Below are 18757 nucleotides of genomic sequence, written 5' to 3'. Positions count from 1 at the left end.
TAAATTTTACAGATTTAACGGTGCATGTTTGGAGAAAGTCTTCTAATTTTTTTATGCCAGAATTAGGATTTTCTCTAATTTCATTTATAATACTTGGGGACAAGTTATTCCATCTTTCTTCCTCTTTTTTTTCTTCTTTTGCCACCTGTCTCTTTTGATTTTTTTCAATATGTGTTCCTGCATTTGTCTTGAAAAATAAAGAAAAAGAAAAATGTCAATGCAACAATTAAAATAATTGTTTCCAGAACAACACATATTTTTGCAAGAAATATTTAGTATCTCAAGTCATTAGTTTATCATTCCTAATATGAAAGAAGCACATCAAATAGGACATTAAGGGTCTCAAGTAATTAATTATGTTTCAAAAGGTTTTTAATAATAGAATGGGCAGTGAACTATTGTGGAAGACTATGGGTATGCTGGTAGTAGGAATGGTGGGGTAACATACATCTAAAGGATATGATCCTGTATATCTAAATCACATACAGTACTATAAACCAATATTGCCTCAATAATTGATAAATAAATAAATAAAATATGAAAGGGAAAATATCTACAGAGAAATGTATCAAAATGTTAACAGTGCTTAATTTTGTGTGAAGGTTTTCTTAGAATTTTTAGTTTCTTCTTTATACTTTTATTAATTTTATAAGCCTTCTAAAGAGATTAAATTGTTTTATCTTTTGTGATACATAGTAGAGTATACTTCTTATGACAATTATAAATTTTTAAGAGATTTTTGTCTTTTGCTAACACATGAAATCACAAATATATACAATGCTGAATATTGTTAATGAGAGTCTTACATGAAAAGAATAGAGCCTAAGGACCCCCCCACACCCCAAACATGACTGAGCCCTGTTAGATCAAGACTGTACCTGGTTTGTTCTCATCTTTTGCACAGTAGAATTTTCTTGAGCTCGGTCTCTTACAATGCTTACTGATCCACTTCCTGTCAAAGATTTTTCAAAGGCTTGATAAAAGTGATGTAATACCTGTATTTCTCTTCTTTTAGCATCTTTGAATTTGGCTAAAAACAAGCTATTAAAAATATGTTGACAATGCTATCTATAAATTAGAGTTCTATTAAGAGAGGACTCATGAGAAAGGCTTTGATACTAAATCTTAAAGTTTGCATTAATCTAATTATAGAAATATTAGTGACTGAGATACAGAAATTCAAATTATTGAGTCATATTACAATATCATGGATCCAGACCAGCTTCCTTTATTTGTATATTCACTTAATTACGATACACTAGACATATGAATGTAGCCCATAGAAAAAGTCAATGATGATCTTATGCCTACTTTCATCCAGTGCAACAAAACCACAAGAAAAAACTCCAGCTCTATGGTATTGTTGATGACATTACTCATATGGTCAAGAACAAATCACCTGAAATGTATAAAGTTACATAATGCAATGCTAATTTAATAGGAATTTTTTAATAAATAAATAAATATGCGTTATGTCAAAACCTTAATAACAGGGAAAAGTTAAAAAATAACTCTCTGTAATGCTTTTTTAAATATCTTCTTTCCCTACTGAACTGTGTGAGCAGGAAAATATAACTTTCATGTTTCCTATTATACTCCCAGAAAATAGCATAAATCAGGGCACACAGTAGGACCCTATATATAGGATACATGCAGAACATTTATGTCAGAGATCTGCAACACTAAGCTGGTTGCCATTTTCCATGCCATAAGGAGTCCTAATGTGTGTAAATGATTTTTAATTTTCCTTTAATAATGTTCCTATACCAGTTTGAAATCCAGGAAAATACCAAGATTATAAAACTATATTGGCCCATAATATTTTACTGTCCTAATTACTAGATTATTTGAATATTTAAGATATTTTACTCAATAAATAAAATAGCTAAATAATTTTTTAGAACAAGTAATTAATACAATTACTAATGTGGGCAAACATGACCAATATAACCTGATTAATAAAAACATTGAATCTTATTAAATAATACAACAGAAGTTTCTAACCAAGAAGAACAAAGAACTAAAGGAACTTTAAAAATAAAAGACACAGAAACATCAATTCCAAAGAACACCTGCATGTTTATATGTTTATAGCAGCACTATTTATAATAGCTAAGCTTTGGAAACAGCCCAAATGCCCAAAAATAGATGACTGGATCAAGAAGATGTGGTACATATATACCATGGAATATTACTCAGCATTCAAAAAAGATAAACACATGCAATTTGCAGCAACATGGATGGCGCTGGAAGGGATCATGCTCAGCAAAATAAGCCAGAAAAAAAAAGAAAAATACCGGATGGTCTCACTCATAGCAGGGATCTAGAAAACTTAAATAAGGGACCAGGAAAATGAATAACTGTAAGAAAGTGAAAATCAAAATCAACAAAAACTATGAACCAGAGACACTTTTTGGGGGTGGGGGTGGGAAGAGAGGGATTGGGGTCAGAATGGGGGGTTGCAATTGTAAGGGGAATATAAAAACAAAATTTATTATTTAAAAAAAATAAATAAATAAAATATAAATACCCCCAAAAATAAAAAAAATTAAAAAAAAGAGTAAATAAGCTAGTGTAGCAATCTAAGAAATGGAATCTTATTTTTGATACTATAGGAATTAGCTTCATCTCAGTTCTGCAATGAAAGGTGTCAGAAATTTGTATGGTAGGGCCTCCCTGGTGGCTCAAGGGGTTAAGTCTCAGCATTATGAAGCTATCCGCAGCCACTGCAGCACAAGTATGATCCTCGACCAGGGAGGTGACCCACATGGTACAGCAGATCTTTCCTGTCTTACCCACTGCTCCCCTCAGTAATGTATTTCAGTCAACCTGCCTGTTCTTTAAAAAATCATTAAAAAAAAAAGAAATTTTACGGCATCAGAGAGAAAAGGAGAAAAGGATATGACAAATTAAAGGATATGACAAATTAAAAGGATATGACAAATTAAACTTCATTAATCTTAAATGAGTCATTGCTTCTTATAGACATGATACAATTCTTAAATGAGAATGCTGAAAATGTTTCTTAATATTAGTTTGTTTACCACTACTGATGCACTCGGTCCTTTCAAATTCATCACTGAGAGGTTTAAAAGAACGCCAGGGTCTGCAGTCATCAAATTCTCTTCTAGAAAGATCTAGAAGAGCCATGTCATCACTGCAGAAAGAAACAAAGGCATACATTATAAATACACATGCAATTTTTCAAGTTGTTACTCTAAGCCATGACTTATTTCAAGGTCTCCATCCTGAATTATAAATAAGCCAAACTTCTATATATATTAAGTTTTTAAAACTTTAAGTTTTAAAAACTTAATATATATCATAAGGAAATAATAATATATACCATAAGGAAATATATATACACTATATATACTATAAAGAAATAATATATACCATAAGGAAATAATCAAGAAGTGGGAAGACTATAGAATTGTAATTTTTATAAAGATAAAAACTACCAATCAAGAATTTATTTGTATAGAGGATCAAATTAGGTAACAAATAATAATTAAGTGTGTATAGCCCACATATAAAAGGTATTTCTGACATTAAAAGACTGTTCTGGATTATTTTGTCTTATGCACTTGTACGCAGGTACTTATAAAATATTTCAAGGACAGAGAATAAATGGCACCCGTGGACCTACTATTCATTCATTCCAAGATATTCATTAAAAGCTTGCTGTGCTAGTCTAAATGCTGAGGATATGTCAGTGAACAAAACAAAAACAGTGAAAATATAATTAACAATACTGTATTCCATCCAGTTGTACACCTAAAAAAAATCTTTGTGGAGTTTATATACTAACAGAGGGTTACAGACAACAATGACATATAAAGACAAAATATATACCATGCCACATGATGAAAAGCAAGGAGAAAAAATAAGGCAGACAGACAAGAGAGTGAGTTCTGAGAGAAGAAATGGTATTATTTTAAGTAAGATGATCAGGAAGGATTTGCTAAAAAGATGTTTGAACAATGGGTTAAAGGTTGTCTGAATCATAATATTTCAAGCAAATATAATATTTCAAGCAAGTAGAAAGACTATAAGGTGGGAGAGAACTAAGCTGCCATGTTCAAGAAATACAGCAGATAAGACACGGAAATGGCCTACATGCCCAAATGATGAATGAATGCATAAGGAAAATGACATGTACTCACACACACAAACTGGAATATTGTTTAGACCTTAGAAATCCTGCCAGTTGTGGCAACAAGCATGGACTTAGAGGGCATTGTGCTAGGTGAAATAAATCAGAAAAAGACAAATACTGTATGTCACCTATATGTTGTATCTTAAAAAAAAAAAAAAAAAGCTTACCTTAGAGAATCAGAGATTAGAATGACGGTTGCCAGGGTTAGGAGGTGTGGGAGATGTTATTAAAGGATACCCCCATCCAGATATAAGGTGACTATGTTATGGATATGTAATGTACAGTGTGGTGACTTTAGTTAACAATATTATATTGCTTTTTATACTTGAAAGTTGCTAAGAGAGTAGATCTTATATGTTATCAGCACAAAAAAGGGCAATAGATAAGGTGATGGATTTGTTAATAGTAACTGTACTATGACTTTGTAATAGTAACTGTAATAATCATTTTGCAATGTATACATGTATCAAATCATCATGGTGTACACCAAAAAGACACACAATATTATATATCAATGATACCTCAATAAGGCCGGTTGTGGGAAGGAAAGGAGTCCATGCAGACACAGAGCAAGAGAGCTTGGAAGAGCTTAGTAGGAAATGAGGTGCAAGGGAAGGGAGAATTGGATAGACAGAGGACATGAGATCCTTGACATCCTTTTTAATCTGAATAATTTGAACTCCTTGGAAGGTTTTAAGCAGAAAGAAGTAACCTGATACCTATATCTCTCCCTTCACACACACACACACACACACACACACACACACACACACACACGATCGCTCTGGCTATTACGGTGAAAACACAGTGAAGGAAGCAAGAGCAGAAGCAGGAAAGTAAGAGACCGATTATGAAGCTATTGCAATGATGGGAGAGGATGGTAGATTGTGCAGAAGGAAGAAAAGGTTGTACTCCACCTTCTTTTGAGGGAAGAGAAGTGAGTTTGGTTGACATCTAGATATGTGCTAAGAAATAAAAAGAGAAGTCAAGGACGATTCCAAAAATTGTGGCCTGAGAAACTAGAAGATAGTGTGCAGAAAGAGACACTGAAGGAAGATTAAGTTCCTGCAAAAAAAATTAGAAGTTTGGCATTTACACATAGAGTTTGGGATGTCTCAGAGATTTTCAATTAGAACCAGGGATTCAGAGCATTGAATCAAAATATAATTTGGGGAATTTATAGCAAAAGGAAAGTTGAAAAAATAAATTCAAAAACTACTAGCAAAAAACTAATGTTTAAACTCACAACATTGAATGATGGAGAGAATGACCACTCAACTTGTTATATGCTAATGATTTTTCAGGTTTTCTTCAGACCTTATTTATTTAAAGAAATAAACATTAGATATATTTCAAGACTCCTAGATACTAATCAGAAATATCATTCTTCTCCCTTCTAAAAAGTAACAGCTACTGCATTAGTCATGTCCATGCATTTTCATATCTGTCACTTAATAAATTGCACATAAGTGATATCACAGTCAATACCTCATTCTTGCTTTGTTGCACTAAAAATATGGTTTTGAGATTCACACATATTGATATGTGTGTGGAAATTTTTTTTTTACTCTGGAGTATTTTTAATGATTTCAAGATTCATGTACATAATTAATCTGCATCTGGTCTTTAATCTGTATATCTGGCTGCCACCAAAGCGAGCCACCTGTTTTCTTAATTATGAACCTGTCATATCTATTATAGAATAAATGTTAAGGAAATATTTGTGAGGAATTAAGGAAAGTTGTTTTCAAAATATGCAAGTATATTTTTAAATCATAATAATCAAACATCAAGAGAAAATTACTAAAATTCTCATAAAATTAATCTTCCTGTGTGAAATTTTAATCATATATTCACAACAAATACAACAATAAGCAGCTCACTATATTCAGTAATAGGAAAATACAAATGTCACAAACAGGAAAAGTTTTTTTTTTTATAAATACCTGTTTAGGAAAGATAATTTTGACAAAACATCTCCAGCAAAATCTACTATAAGCTCAGATTTCAGAGGAATGAGTTCTGATTGACGAATTTCTTGTTTTGACCCTGGTGGCAATTAAGAATACAATAAATATCTGAACATCAAATTCTACTAATAATCTGACATTGTGCTGCAACTATTTCTGGAATAGCAAAGCTAAACATCTGTGTCATTTATTACAAAACAAATAATACTTCAACTGAGATAGAATTTAATTTGAACTGAAGCTGAATGAATTTGAAAAATAAAATCAGGAAGGAAATCACCATGCAATCAGAAAAGACAAATATTTATTCTGAACCACAGTAAAAAATGTGCAATTTTTCTATAAACCAAAAGAAATATTATAAAGCTTATAAAAATTACCTCTAGTAATAAAAATTACCTACATTTAATCACCAATATTAAAATGGTATTGTAATAGAGTAACCTCTGCCTCTGATTGACATTTAAAAAGAAACTTTATATATTTCATTTAAGTCCTAATTTTTCTACATAAATAGACTGTCAAATCTGTCAACTACAATCTCCTGAGGACTACTTAAATTCAAACTGGTTTCTCCATAGGAAATTTGTAAGACAGGCATAACATGGAGACAAACACAATTTCACATAAATTCAAAGCTATTCTCTATCCTAAAATCACTAAATGACTCAAGAAAACCTTCCCAAGTTTTTATCTGTAAATTGAGATTGATAAAACCACAAGCAGGGCTTTTCTAAAACCAGACAAAGCACAATACATGGCAGAATGGGTGTTTCATAAATGTTAGCTGCTTCCTTTCCTGTGTTCTCATGTGTGTATGTGAGTGTGTGCACACTTATAGAAACAAATAAAACTGTGGGATGACAAAGAAGGTGTTTAAGTTGTAGACACTAATAAGGAAGACTAACCATTCCAAAAAACAAAACTTAAATAAAGGCCAGTTTATTTTCTGAACAAGTATCATACTGTCAATCTCTCTCTCTGTGCTGAGTGAGTCAACATTTAAAGATTGTCAGTACCTCTAGACAATCCTTTCTGTGTAAGAAACGGTCTGGATGTTATTCTCACAGGAATGGCTTCACCAACATTGTCAATCTCTGATAGTGTCACAATTATGCCCCACAACTTCACATATTCCTGCATCAAAGTGTCACCCATTTCCAAGTTTGTTCCTATGTAGAAAAAGAAAATATACTCAAATTAATAATTAAAATCTAACTGATAGTCAACCATACTTTATGTTTTTTTTTTTTTATAGAGGCATGTTTTTCTTTTTATTTATTTATTTGTTTGTTTGTTCGTTCGTTTTGTTTATACATGCACTGGGTACAGTCAGAAGCACGGGAGGGTGAGAACCATACTTTATGTTTTACAAGTACTCAAGTTGTTACTTAAGTTTTCGTCTGTGAGTATCAACAAAGCTTAAAAATACTGAATCGATTTTGGCACATATTAATGCTATAACTATTGTTATAAGAAAGTAAAGCATCTTCAAATTTAGTTACTGGTATGTTTTTCTTTTTAAAAATATTTTTCTTGGGCCTCCCCTGGTGGCACAGAGGTTGAGCGCTGGGCTGCAAAGCTGCCCGCAGCCTCTGCAGCACCAGTTCGATCCCCGGCCGCTGGCGAGGGTTCCACATGGCGCGCAGACCTCTCCTGCCACCTGCTGCTCCCCTCAGCAGTGTACTTCGTTGGTCTGCCTGTTCTGTTCCCCGCTCTGGCTTTGGTGAATTCTCTCACCCTCCCGCGCTTCTGACTGTATCCAGTGATTGTATAAATAAATAAATCTTTAAAAAAAATTTTTTTTCTTTTGATTGTAAAATGTGCAAACATACAGAAAAAGTAAAACAATGTGTTATTTTATTATAAATAACACTATTATAAAATAGTATAACATATTATAATAGTTTAATACTATCTAATAGTATAAAATAAATACTATTATAAAAATAGTATAATGAATTACATTATACAAATCCACCTTTTAAGTTCAACAGTGAAAATTTTATCATATTTGCCTCATCTTTTTATCTTTTCTTCTCTGAACCATTTAAGAGTGAATAGTACACATCATGTGACAGTTTAGCCCTACACTTCAGTTTATAGCTTCTAAAAATATATTCCCTTATAAAAGCAAAATGTCACAATCACACCAAAGAAAATTCATAGTACTTCCCTAATATCAAATACCCAAACATATTTAAATTGTTCTATTATTAAGAAAACACAGCAGTTGGGTCAATTAGAAGTCAGTTTATGGCTCCATTGTGGCAAATGGAGAGTTAAGAGTCCTTCTGAGGGGTTCAGAAGGTCTTTCTGGGGGACATACCCCAGTGAGGCAAATTAGGGTGCAGAGCTCCTACACCATATATCTCCCTTCTCCAGAAAATACTCCAATCTGACACTCTTTTTCAGTTTCCACAGGAACAATGCCTTGTTAAAAATAATTGACACCAAAACTCTTGTGCCATTTTATAACACATTTGAAATATGAAAAAAAAAACATAATAAAAGGCAACATCACGGTGTTCTGGGATAGCTTCTTTGTTCCCTTTAATTTACTCTCCATTTTCCCGCAAAATAGCTGATCATTAGCTCATTGTTAATTTTGAAAAAAGGAATTTTTACCTCTAGTAAAAATGCAGACGTCTCATGAAATAATCTGCTAGAAAACTTCCTATCCAATTGCATTTAACTGATAAATAGCCCATTGCCATTATTAGTCAGACACAACTCTTACCTACCCACCAAAAAATGAACAAAAAACAACTAAAACATACCTCTTGTATATTCAACTTCATAGTAATAAGCAATGTTTTTCCATAACATATTATCAGTTAAGTCAGGTAGGCCAGCAAAATCCACTTTCCAATCATCTTTAACCTTTAATTGCTTTAGGATGAAAAATCTATTTTTCATTAGCTGGGGGGAAAAAAGAAGCAGAGGGGCTTATTCTAATACAATAATAGCTCACCAGAATGTTGAGGTCTTATTTGTATCCCTCAATAGGATGCATGCCTTATACTACGAAAGAAGAACTAGAGTAAATACCAAAAGATAATGACAATTTCCCTGATTTGACAAAAATAAATGACTATGTACAGATGACTTATTATATTTATGTTGCAGTTTTTCCATTATAAAACAACATAGTTAAGTTATACTCTGCATGGTAGCTTACAGCTTGAAAATGAAATTATTCTTTTGAACTCATCACAACCCTGAGCTCAATAAATATTCCTTAATGGATTCAAACTAGAAAAGTGGGTATTTCATTGTCATTACTACAGAATTTTAATTAAAAGTTGTTTATGAGTAAGGGCCAAATAAAACACATTCACATACCCGATGGGGTTTCTTAAACACATAGTAGAAATGTCATCTGCATGCATAATACCACTGAGTTGACAATGACTAGGTAATAAAATCAACAATGCAAATAGTACTGCAATAAACATAGGGGTACAGCTGTTCTTTTGAATCAATGTTTTTGCATCCTTTGGGTAGATCCCTAGTAGTGGAATTGCCGGGTCATATGGTAGCTCCATTTTTAGTTTTGTTGCAGCACTATTTACAATAGGTAAAACCTGGAAACAACCCAAATGCCCAAAAAAGATGACTGGATCAAGAAAATGTGGTATATATACACAATGGAATATTATTCAGCAATCAAAAAAGATAAACTCATGCTATTCACAGCAACATGGATGGAGCTAGAAGGAATTATGCTCAGTGAAGTAAGCCAGGATGAAAAGCAAAAATATTGGATGGTTTCACTTATAGCAGGAAAATAGGGGAATCAAATGAGACATCAGTGTAAAAAAATAATAACAGTACAAAACACAACAAAGCAAAAACAGACAATTATAAATCAGAGACATCCTGTAGCAGAAGAGGCAGAAGAGGGATCAGAGGGAGGGAGGGAGCAGCAGGGGACTGAGGTGATGGTGCACGGGTGCACTGGTGAAGGAAACTCTATGGGGACTATACCTGAGGGGGTGGGGGGAAGCAAATATTGTTTAAAAATGAGAAATGATGTAAAAAATATATTTTTTTAATTTTTAAATAATTAAAAAAGGAAAAAAAAGAAAAGAAAATGAACAAAAAAAAAATCCAATATGGGGAAGACCATAAAAGAAAAAAATAAGTAAAATCCAAAATGAGTCTGTTTGGTGGGGGAAAAAATAAATTAATTAAATAAAATCAACAATGCAGTTTTACAAGTACACAACTATGCCTTAATTTGTAATGTTTCTTAATCTCTTGCAATGGCATTGTTTTATCTTTATGTAATTTAGTATCCCTTTGTCTTGCACCATCCTAAAAGTAATGGGAATAATTCTAGTCTTAACAGGATTAAAATCTCATAAATGAGATGATATAATGTGCAGTTTGATTAAATAAAGGTTGCTCCAAAATGCTCATAGGTTATGTATTTTTCTTGAGCTAAGGTATTAATCCAATAATTGCAACAGACTATACAAAATATCAGACTAGGTAGCATTATGCTAAATACAGAAACTAAGATTTTTAAAGATGCACAATAGCAGACAATTATCTTTTACATTCCTTTTCCTGTTTAAATTAATAATAAAATATAAAATGTAATTGATATCAGTGTTTACCTACTACATTAATATATATGTATAACTGTCTATATATGTACATATATGTATGAATATATATACATATACATATAAAGCATTGTTTCTTTGAAGAAATTGCATGATTACTTAGAATTCTTAGGACTATGCATTATTTTATATGCAGTTGAAGTACTTTTTCTTGTTGAGCACTTATATATATATATATATATATATATATATATATACATACAATATGACTATTTTTCCTAGAAACATGTATTGTTTCCTAGAAGCAGCTTTTAAAATACATACAAAAATAAATGTGATCGTACAAAAAGCAAGGCATTATGTATTCTACATTTTACCTTATTGATTTACAATACTTATTAATTTCCTGTGCTTCACTTACCATTTCTAGAAATGGTGTAAGCTTTCTATCCCAAACACAAGTAATGATCCTACTCTTAGCTCTTTGAGACAGAGGTAACTGTTGAAGGAAAATAACACTAAGGCAGTGCATTCTGCAAAGATCTGCTACTTCATGTAGTGTTGGTATTTCCTTCAAGTCCTGGAAAACATGAATTTTAAAAAGGATCAATAGGAAATGTAAAAATTCAGATATGTAATAACAGTATTTTAAAGTATCTTATCCACAATTTTGCCATATGATAGATTTCTTTTCACTGATTTCATTTAAAGACAAATTTCAGTAAGTATATGATTTATTTTTCTAGACTCTACACTTAGCTGTTTTGCCTAGGAGTATCAGTTTTTCAAAATAAATAGCCCACAAAATTCATTGTGATTTAATATAATCATGTTGTAAAATGATGGAGGATAGTCACCTGTTTGATATCTATTTAACTATAGTTTCAAAGCAACAGTACAAGAAAGGTAATAAGCTTTGTCACATTTGTTCCTACGAAAAAGACCAGGTCTGAATTGGAGTACAATCTGTATACTAAGCATCCCAGTCAATTTGTTTAACACTTGGTCATCTGCAAAGCTGAATAACAATACCCATCTTGTAAAATGGTTCTTAATATTAATGATAATGATTCAGAAAAAAGCTAGCTGTTATTATTTATTAGTAAAATCACCATCATTATTGGTATTCTTTAAAGAAAACAATGGTTCTGAGCAACACAGTAGATAGATAGTTATCCAGCTTCATCTTTATCATAGCCATAAGCATGGTCATCAGCAGCACCATTCCTATCAGCTTTTACAAATGCTAAGTTTTTTGTGGAATATGACTAGGAAACCTTTGAAATTGATATAGTAAAGAAATTCAGGGATAACATGCAAAAAGGCAAGTCCAAGTGATACAAGAGAACTTAGAAAAGCTAAAAAATATTTGAAAAATTAATAAGCTCAGAAATAAAATCAGTGAATAGATGATATATAGTGAAACTTTAAATAAGACAATAATAGACATTCAGGAAGCAAACAGCTTGAGAAAGCTTTAAAGCAGAAGAAAACAAGTGGAAGATCAAAGCAATGATCTTGAAGAGAGTAATGCACAAAAGACCCAGGTGAAAGACGAGAAATAAGATATAAAAAAGGAGAAAAAGAAAAAGAAGAAACACATCAAGAACTATGGACTATCTGACTTTATTAAGAGAGGCAACATAAGTATAATGGGTTTCCCAGAAGGGGAAGTAAGAAATGGGAACAGAGAAATTATTCAAAGAAATATTGAATTTCTTCTGGGGAAGAAACTAAATAAATAAGTCCATAAAACTAGATAACCTGGTTTTCTAAGATAATGAGACCTGACCAAGAGACATAGAAGTGAAGCTATCAAGAGTTCAAAAGAAAGATTATTGAAGGTGACTAGACAGTTAAAAGCAGAAACTCTACAAGTAAGTAGATAGGAATAACATAATCAAGATAAAATTGCTAACTTAGAATACATCATCACACAAAAAAGAAAACTACAGACCAATATGCCTAATGAATGTATATGCAAAAATCCTTAACCAAAATCTTAGTAAACTGAATTCAACCCACATCAAAAAGATCATAAATTAGTATCATGAAGAAGTGGAATTAGTCTAAGGATTCAGGGATGACTTGCCTACAAAAGTCAATGTAATTCACCACATTAACAAAAAGAAAGATAAAAATCAAAGGTCACATCATTAGATACACAGAAAATGACAAAATTCAGTTTCCATTTATGATATATAAAATCTTAATAAAATGGGGATTGAAGGAACACACTTCAACATAATAAAGACCCACATCTAATATCATATTCAGTGGTGGGAAACTAAAATCTTTTCCTCAAAGATGAGGTACAAAACAAGGATACACACTTTCTCCACTACTGTTCATTATAGCATCAGAAATCCTGGCAGAGCAATTGGGCAAAAGAAAGATGTAAAATAAATCCAAAATGGAAAAGAAAAGATAAACTATCTATATTTGCTGATGACATGGTAATACATATAGAAAACCCTAAAAACTGTTAAAAAATAATATAGCAGTTTAGTGAATGGCAGTCTACCAAATATACAAAATAGGTGGTGTTTTTATATGCAAATAACAAACTAGAAGAGGAAGAAATCAGAAAACTATACCATTTACAATCACATCCAAATGAATTATATACCTAGGGATAAACATAACAGAGAAGGTGAAAGACCTAAACAAGGAAAAATACAAGATATCATTAAAAAGAAATTAAAGATAATAGAAGACCCAAAGAGATGGATAGATATTCCCTGCTCATAATTCTGAAAATTAACAATGGTAGGACAACCATCTCTCCTAAAGCTAAATATACAGATTTATTGCAATCCCCATCAAGAGTTCGTTAGCATTCTTCAAAGAAATAGAGCAAACACTACTTAAATGTAAATGGAACCACAAAGGATTCCAAATTATAAGAGCAATCCTGACTTAAAAGAACAATGATATCACACTTCTAGATTTCAAACTATACTGTAAAGCTATTATAATTAAAACAGAATGGCACTGGACTGAAAATACAGAGATCAATGGAATAGAGCTGAGAACCTAGAAATAAACCCACTCTTACAAAGAGAGTTAATGTATAACAAATCAGTAAAGCATATACATTAAAGAAAGAAGGTCTTTTAAACAAATGGTACTGGGAAAACTAGACAGTCACACGCAAAAGAATGAAACTAGGCTATCTCACACAATATACAAAAATTAAGTCAAAATGGATCAAAGATATAAGACCTGAAACCATAAAAACAGAAGAAAACCAGCAAAACACAGTAACATTGGCCTTAGAGTTATCTTTGGGACATTCACTCCAACAGCAAGGGAAACAAAAGCAAAAATATACAAATCGGGGCCTCTCTGGTGGCACAAGGGGTTAAGACACAACCTATGAAGCTATCTGCAACTACTGCAGCATGAGTTTGATCCCCAGCCAGAGAGCTACCCACATGGTGCAGGAGACCTCTCCTGACTCAGCTGCTATTCCCCTCAGCAGTGTATTTCAATCTGCCTGTTCTGTTTCCCACTCCCTCTCTGGTGAAACCTCTCACCCTGGAACCTCTGGCCTGTACCCCAGTTCTTGTATGCATAAATAAATAAATCTTTAAATATATATATACACACACACACACACACACACAAATTAGGTTACTTCAAACTAAAAAGCTTTTGCACGAAAAAGAAATGATCACTAAAACAAAAATACAGACTGGTCCAGCTACAATGGAAAACAGTATGGAAATGTCTCAAAATATTAAAAACAAATCTACCAGATTATGCAACAATTCCATTCCTAGGTGTCTATTCTAACAATACAAAAAATACTAATTTAAAAAGATACATAGTGTTACAGCACTATTGACAACAGCCAAGAGAGGGAAACAAGTGTCAAAGGACAGATGAGTGGATTAATATGATATGATATATATACACAATGAAATGCTAGTCAGCTATGGGGGAAAAAAATGAATTGTTGCCATTTGTGACAGCCTGGATAGAACTGGAGGGAATGATGCTAAGTGAAATAGGTCATAAGGAGAAATAAACTCCAGATGTTTCACTTATGTGGACTATAAAGAAACAGACAAAACAAACCTTACAAATCTGACTATAGAACTGAGGCTTCTGGAAAGAAGTAGGGGGGACAAAATAGGGAGAGGTTTAATGGCCTATAATAGAGGATTAAGTGTGCTTAGATGGTGGACATGGTGTGGTAGCACACATCTGAAGAAGTATGAACCTATACCCCTAATTCATAAACAGTACTATAAACCAACACTATCTCAATTTTAAAAAATACAATTTAAACCAATAAATAAAATCAAAAAGGTTATGCATTTATTTCAATATTTAGCCAACATAGACATGACAAGCACACATTTCCTATTTGATAATGAGTTTACATCTATAGCTACAAGTTGTAAGCATTTCTACATCTTTAGAAGTAGCATTAAATAATTAAATTAATATTTGAAAGAATCCCACCTGGGTGCTGTCATTTTCTGTGTTTGTGTTTAGGTTTTCATAGTCTTGTGCATAAGGTAGCATTTTTTCACAGAATTTAAGTGTCACAGAGCATGAAACAGCACAGACTATACATCTTATATCAGCTCCTTCTGGCCACAGGTTGTGAAGTAAGGACAAGGTTTCATGTATCTGAAATAAAACAAAATAGTTTTTAAGTTTATGAGGGAAAGAGTGAAGTCAAAGAAACCCCCGCAGTTTTTGTACTGAACAACCAAAGGAACAGACATGCCGTTAACTGACAGCAGGGAGGCTCCAATGAAATGAGTTTAGGATAAAGGTCTATTTAAGCTTTGATAGCTTTGCAATGACTATTAAAAGTTCACATGGAGGTATCCAACAGACTGCTGGGGAAACTAAATATCCTGCATGTAAGCATACTGATTCCAGAGTCCTATGATCCTGGTCACTACATCACTTCATACCTAGGTTTCCAAAAAGAATAACCTATAGAAAGGAAAACAATGTCAAATGGCATGTTTGGAGAAGTCAGCTGGGTAACATAACCACTGACTTAGGTCATGTTCCTCATGAGAAATAACCAAAGGATCAATTAACTCCCACCTACTAGCTACACAGATACCATTCCTCCCCAGGAAATTGAAAAATTCCTATTTTGTAAAAATGTGATTATCCAGTCATCACTGCACAAATTGCAAAAATAAAAGTTTGAGATCTTAAAATTATCATAGCAGTAATCTTCCTCCTATTGTATTGTGTATTTTGTACAAAGATTTTTGTATGAAACACCTACAGTTTAGTACAATAAATTTTGTCACAGTGCTGTGCAATTTGAAGAACATATCCCAAAGATGCAAATCTACAAAATCAGTGAGTACATGAAAGCTTGTAGAGGAAGCATGTGTGTTCAAGAAGCAACAAATCATTAACAGTATGTTTCCTAGAGATTGAACTTCAGTTGCCATGTATTATTACCTCTTTCCGCAAGTCTTCCAAATTTAGTTTCAAATGATCACACAGAAGTATTTCTGTTTCCTGTGACTTTTGGCAATAGTCTGTTATGCACTCGTGTAAGTCATGTAGTTGTTTCTCATGCTATAAAACAATCACATAAGTAAATCTGGTTCAAAAAAATGCACATTGCAAACCTCTAGGTAAACTAAACACAAGATGGAAAATGACATTCATAATCATTTGGTTATAGAAAAAACATAAAAATCAGTAAATTCGTAAAATAGACTTTCCTTTTGTTTGAACTATTCATTTCTGAGGTAATTAGGATATAAAATGCTATAGTGCATTTATTTTTAATAAAACCAACCACTAAGAAAATACAAGTCTTAGTATTAGTAGTAGTATTTTATATTGCTCCACACTGATCTTTTGTCCTATTTTTAAAATGAAAGAAAAAAAAAAACTGTTTAGTGAGGTTCTCAATCCTTAATATACATAACTGTCTATTTTTAATGGTGCAACTACTTAAAATATTTTCATGAATATACTCAAAAATAAGGGGCCTTCCCTGGTGGCGCAGCAGTTGAGCGCTGGGCTGCGAAGCTGCCCGCAGCCTCTGCAGCACCAGTTCGATCCCCAGCCACTGGCGAGGGTCCCACATAGCATGACAGACCTCTCCTGCCTCGCCCGCTGCTCCCCTCAGCAGTGTATTTCGTCAGTCTGCCTGTTCTGTTCCCTACTCTGGCTCTGGTGAATTCTCTCACCCTCCTGTGCTTCTGACTGTACCCAGTGCTTGTATAAATAAATAAATAAATCTTAAAATACATATATATATATATACTCAAAAATAAGATGGTAAAAATATTTTCTCTCTCTTAATTTTAAAAGTAAGAGTACAGACAAAAAAGTATCCCAGACTCAACAGTCTTTAAGTAAGCTTAAAATATATACACAAAAATATACATGTGACATATGAGAGTTTATAAATGGGTGTGTATAGGAATGTGTGGATACATACATACATGTTTTTTATATACAAGACATCAACTGAGAAATTTCCTCTGTGGTCCTCACTTATCTTTGAACCCTCTGAATTGTTCCTCCCTGTTGTTCTCTTTACATTTATGTAGCCAATACTTTTCCTCCCTGTCTCTCAAAATGGCCCATAGCAAGACTTAATCCTTTCTCCTGATAAAACCATATTTAAAAAAAAAAAAAAAAAAAAAAGCCTCCCTCTTTCTCTACGTTGGAACACTCCAGAGTCTCCCCACGCCCAACCTTTTCAATTAAAGGGTATGCAATTGGTTAATTTTTTCCATTACTTATTTTTTTTCTAGGCAATTTAACCTAACTTACCTTTTCAAAATATGCTTGGTGCGAATAGCTACTAAAGGCACAAAATCCATAAATTCTCAGGACATCTGACTCCAATCCCAAAGGTAGTACAATATTGATTTTCTTCTGAAGAGCATGAAGGATAAAAATGTGTAAAAAATCTGTTTGATGAGATGTTAGTCCCTTTTCTAAGACAATTAGGTAAAATGGATAACATTCTGTAAGAAATATTTCCCATTCTGGAGACAGGCAATTGGAAAATTCTGTACGAATTGTGACATCAGTATTTTTCTCTAAATGTTGAATCAGTGTGGTACGAAGGGCCTGGAGTTCGGGGGATTTAATGTATAAATTTTCTGCATCCTGTAGAAAAAGAAACAAATGTTAACCTTAGAGATAAAACAGAGTAACTAGAAATTTTCCTAAAGATTAGTATTGTGTATAAATTGTATTAACATTATACAGAAGAAGTTCAAGGTGATTAAAACGTATTTTTCAGCTTCCTGCAGAAATGTTTATAAATATTCACTCACTAATTTCCTATTGATAATACATTGTATAATTTCCTACTAATAAAAACTTGAGATATAATTTTGCTGAGAGAGAAAAAGAGTAAATGATAAAATTTTAAAATGATTATTAATTTTTTTCTTAGACTCTACAAGAGTGGAAAATTAAATGCTTTTTACCTTAAAAAAAACTACAACAAATTTTGCGTCCTTCTGAATAAAATCATGCAGAAATTTTTCCACAAGATAGAAGAAGTGAAGAGTTTGTCCTCTTTTTAAGGTCATATTTGAAATACAAGCAACGAATAATGAATCTCCATCAATCAAAAAAAATTCAGATTCAACAAAGTCTTTAAGCAAGCTAACCATGCTGAATAAAAACATAAAACACATAATACAAATTTTTAAAAATGATAATTTGAGAGATAATTTCACATTCAATTGGTTATTCAAATTTTCTTCTAGCTTCAGAAATTTAAAGAAAAACAATTATAAAATTCCATATTTCAGTAACAACAATCCAAGGCATTCCCATCTAGTAATAGAATAATCCCTCAGCAAAAGATCTGATTTATTCTACAGAAAACTGCATTTCACTGGTGTAGGAATAAATTTATGCAAAAAGTGTATCCCATATTTTAAATTTGGATACTGACTGTATTTGTACTTTAAGTGTGAAACAATTAAAACAATCATTATGGGACTTCACTGTTGCCACAAGGGGTTAGGCACTGCACTAAGAAGCAATCTGCAGCCTCTTCGGCATGAGTTCGATCCCCGGCC

The 18757-nt window shown here is 32.5% G+C and overlaps 1 protein-coding gene and 1 long non-coding RNA gene across 2 annotated transcripts; both read right to left on the bottom strand.

The window, feature by feature from the left end:
- Positions 1–40: 40 nt before the first annotated feature.
- LOC129146693 (uncharacterized) lies at positions 41–3145 on the bottom strand. Its single transcript, XR_008553726.1, has 3 exons — positions 3045–3145; positions 879–952; positions 41–187 (listed from the first exon to the last, which is right to left on the bottom strand). It is a non-coding gene; the product is annotated as an uncharacterized LOC129146693 (long non-coding RNA).
- Positions 3146–5748: 2603 nt separating this feature from the next.
- On the bottom strand, positions 5749–18259 carry LOC119258255 (probable ATP-dependent RNA helicase DDX60). The gene is made up of 9 exons (XM_037526694.2): positions 18155–18259; positions 17487–17828; positions 16152–16271; positions 15177–15347; positions 11125–11283; positions 8910–9051; positions 7149–7301; positions 6106–6208; positions 5749–5851 (listed from the first exon to the last, which is right to left on the bottom strand). The coding sequence occupies exons 1-9, from the start codon at positions 18257–18259 to the stop codon at positions 5749–5751; spliced, it is 1398 nt and encodes a 465-aa protein (XP_037382591.2).
- Positions 18260–18757: the final 498 nt, after the last annotated feature.

Source organism: Talpa occidentalis, unplaced genomic scaffold (genome assembly GCF_014898055.3).
Source record: "Talpa occidentalis isolate TD23 unplaced genomic scaffold, MPIMG_talOcc4v2.1 talOcc4.4, whole genome shotgun sequence".
NCBI classification, from domain to species: domain Eukaryota; kingdom Metazoa; phylum Chordata; class Mammalia; order Eulipotyphla; family Talpidae; genus Talpa; species Talpa occidentalis.
This window is presented reverse-complemented; position numbering and strand designations above follow the sequence as displayed.

Excerpts from the sequence above, each read along its gene's own strand:
- LOC119258255 (XM_037526694.2), bottom strand. The coding sequence starts at position 18,259 with ATGACCTTAAAAAGAGGACAAACTCTTCACTTCTTCTATCTTGTGGAA. Across the intron at positions 6,209-7,148 it reads ACAGAAAGGATTGTCTAGAG|GGTCAAAACAAGAAATTCGT; the intron begins GTACTGACAATC and ends AATTGCCACCAG. Across the intron at positions 5,852-6,105 it reads AAATTATCTTTCCTAAACAG|ATATGACAGGTTCATAATTA; the intron begins GTATTTATAAAA and ends ATTCTATAATAG.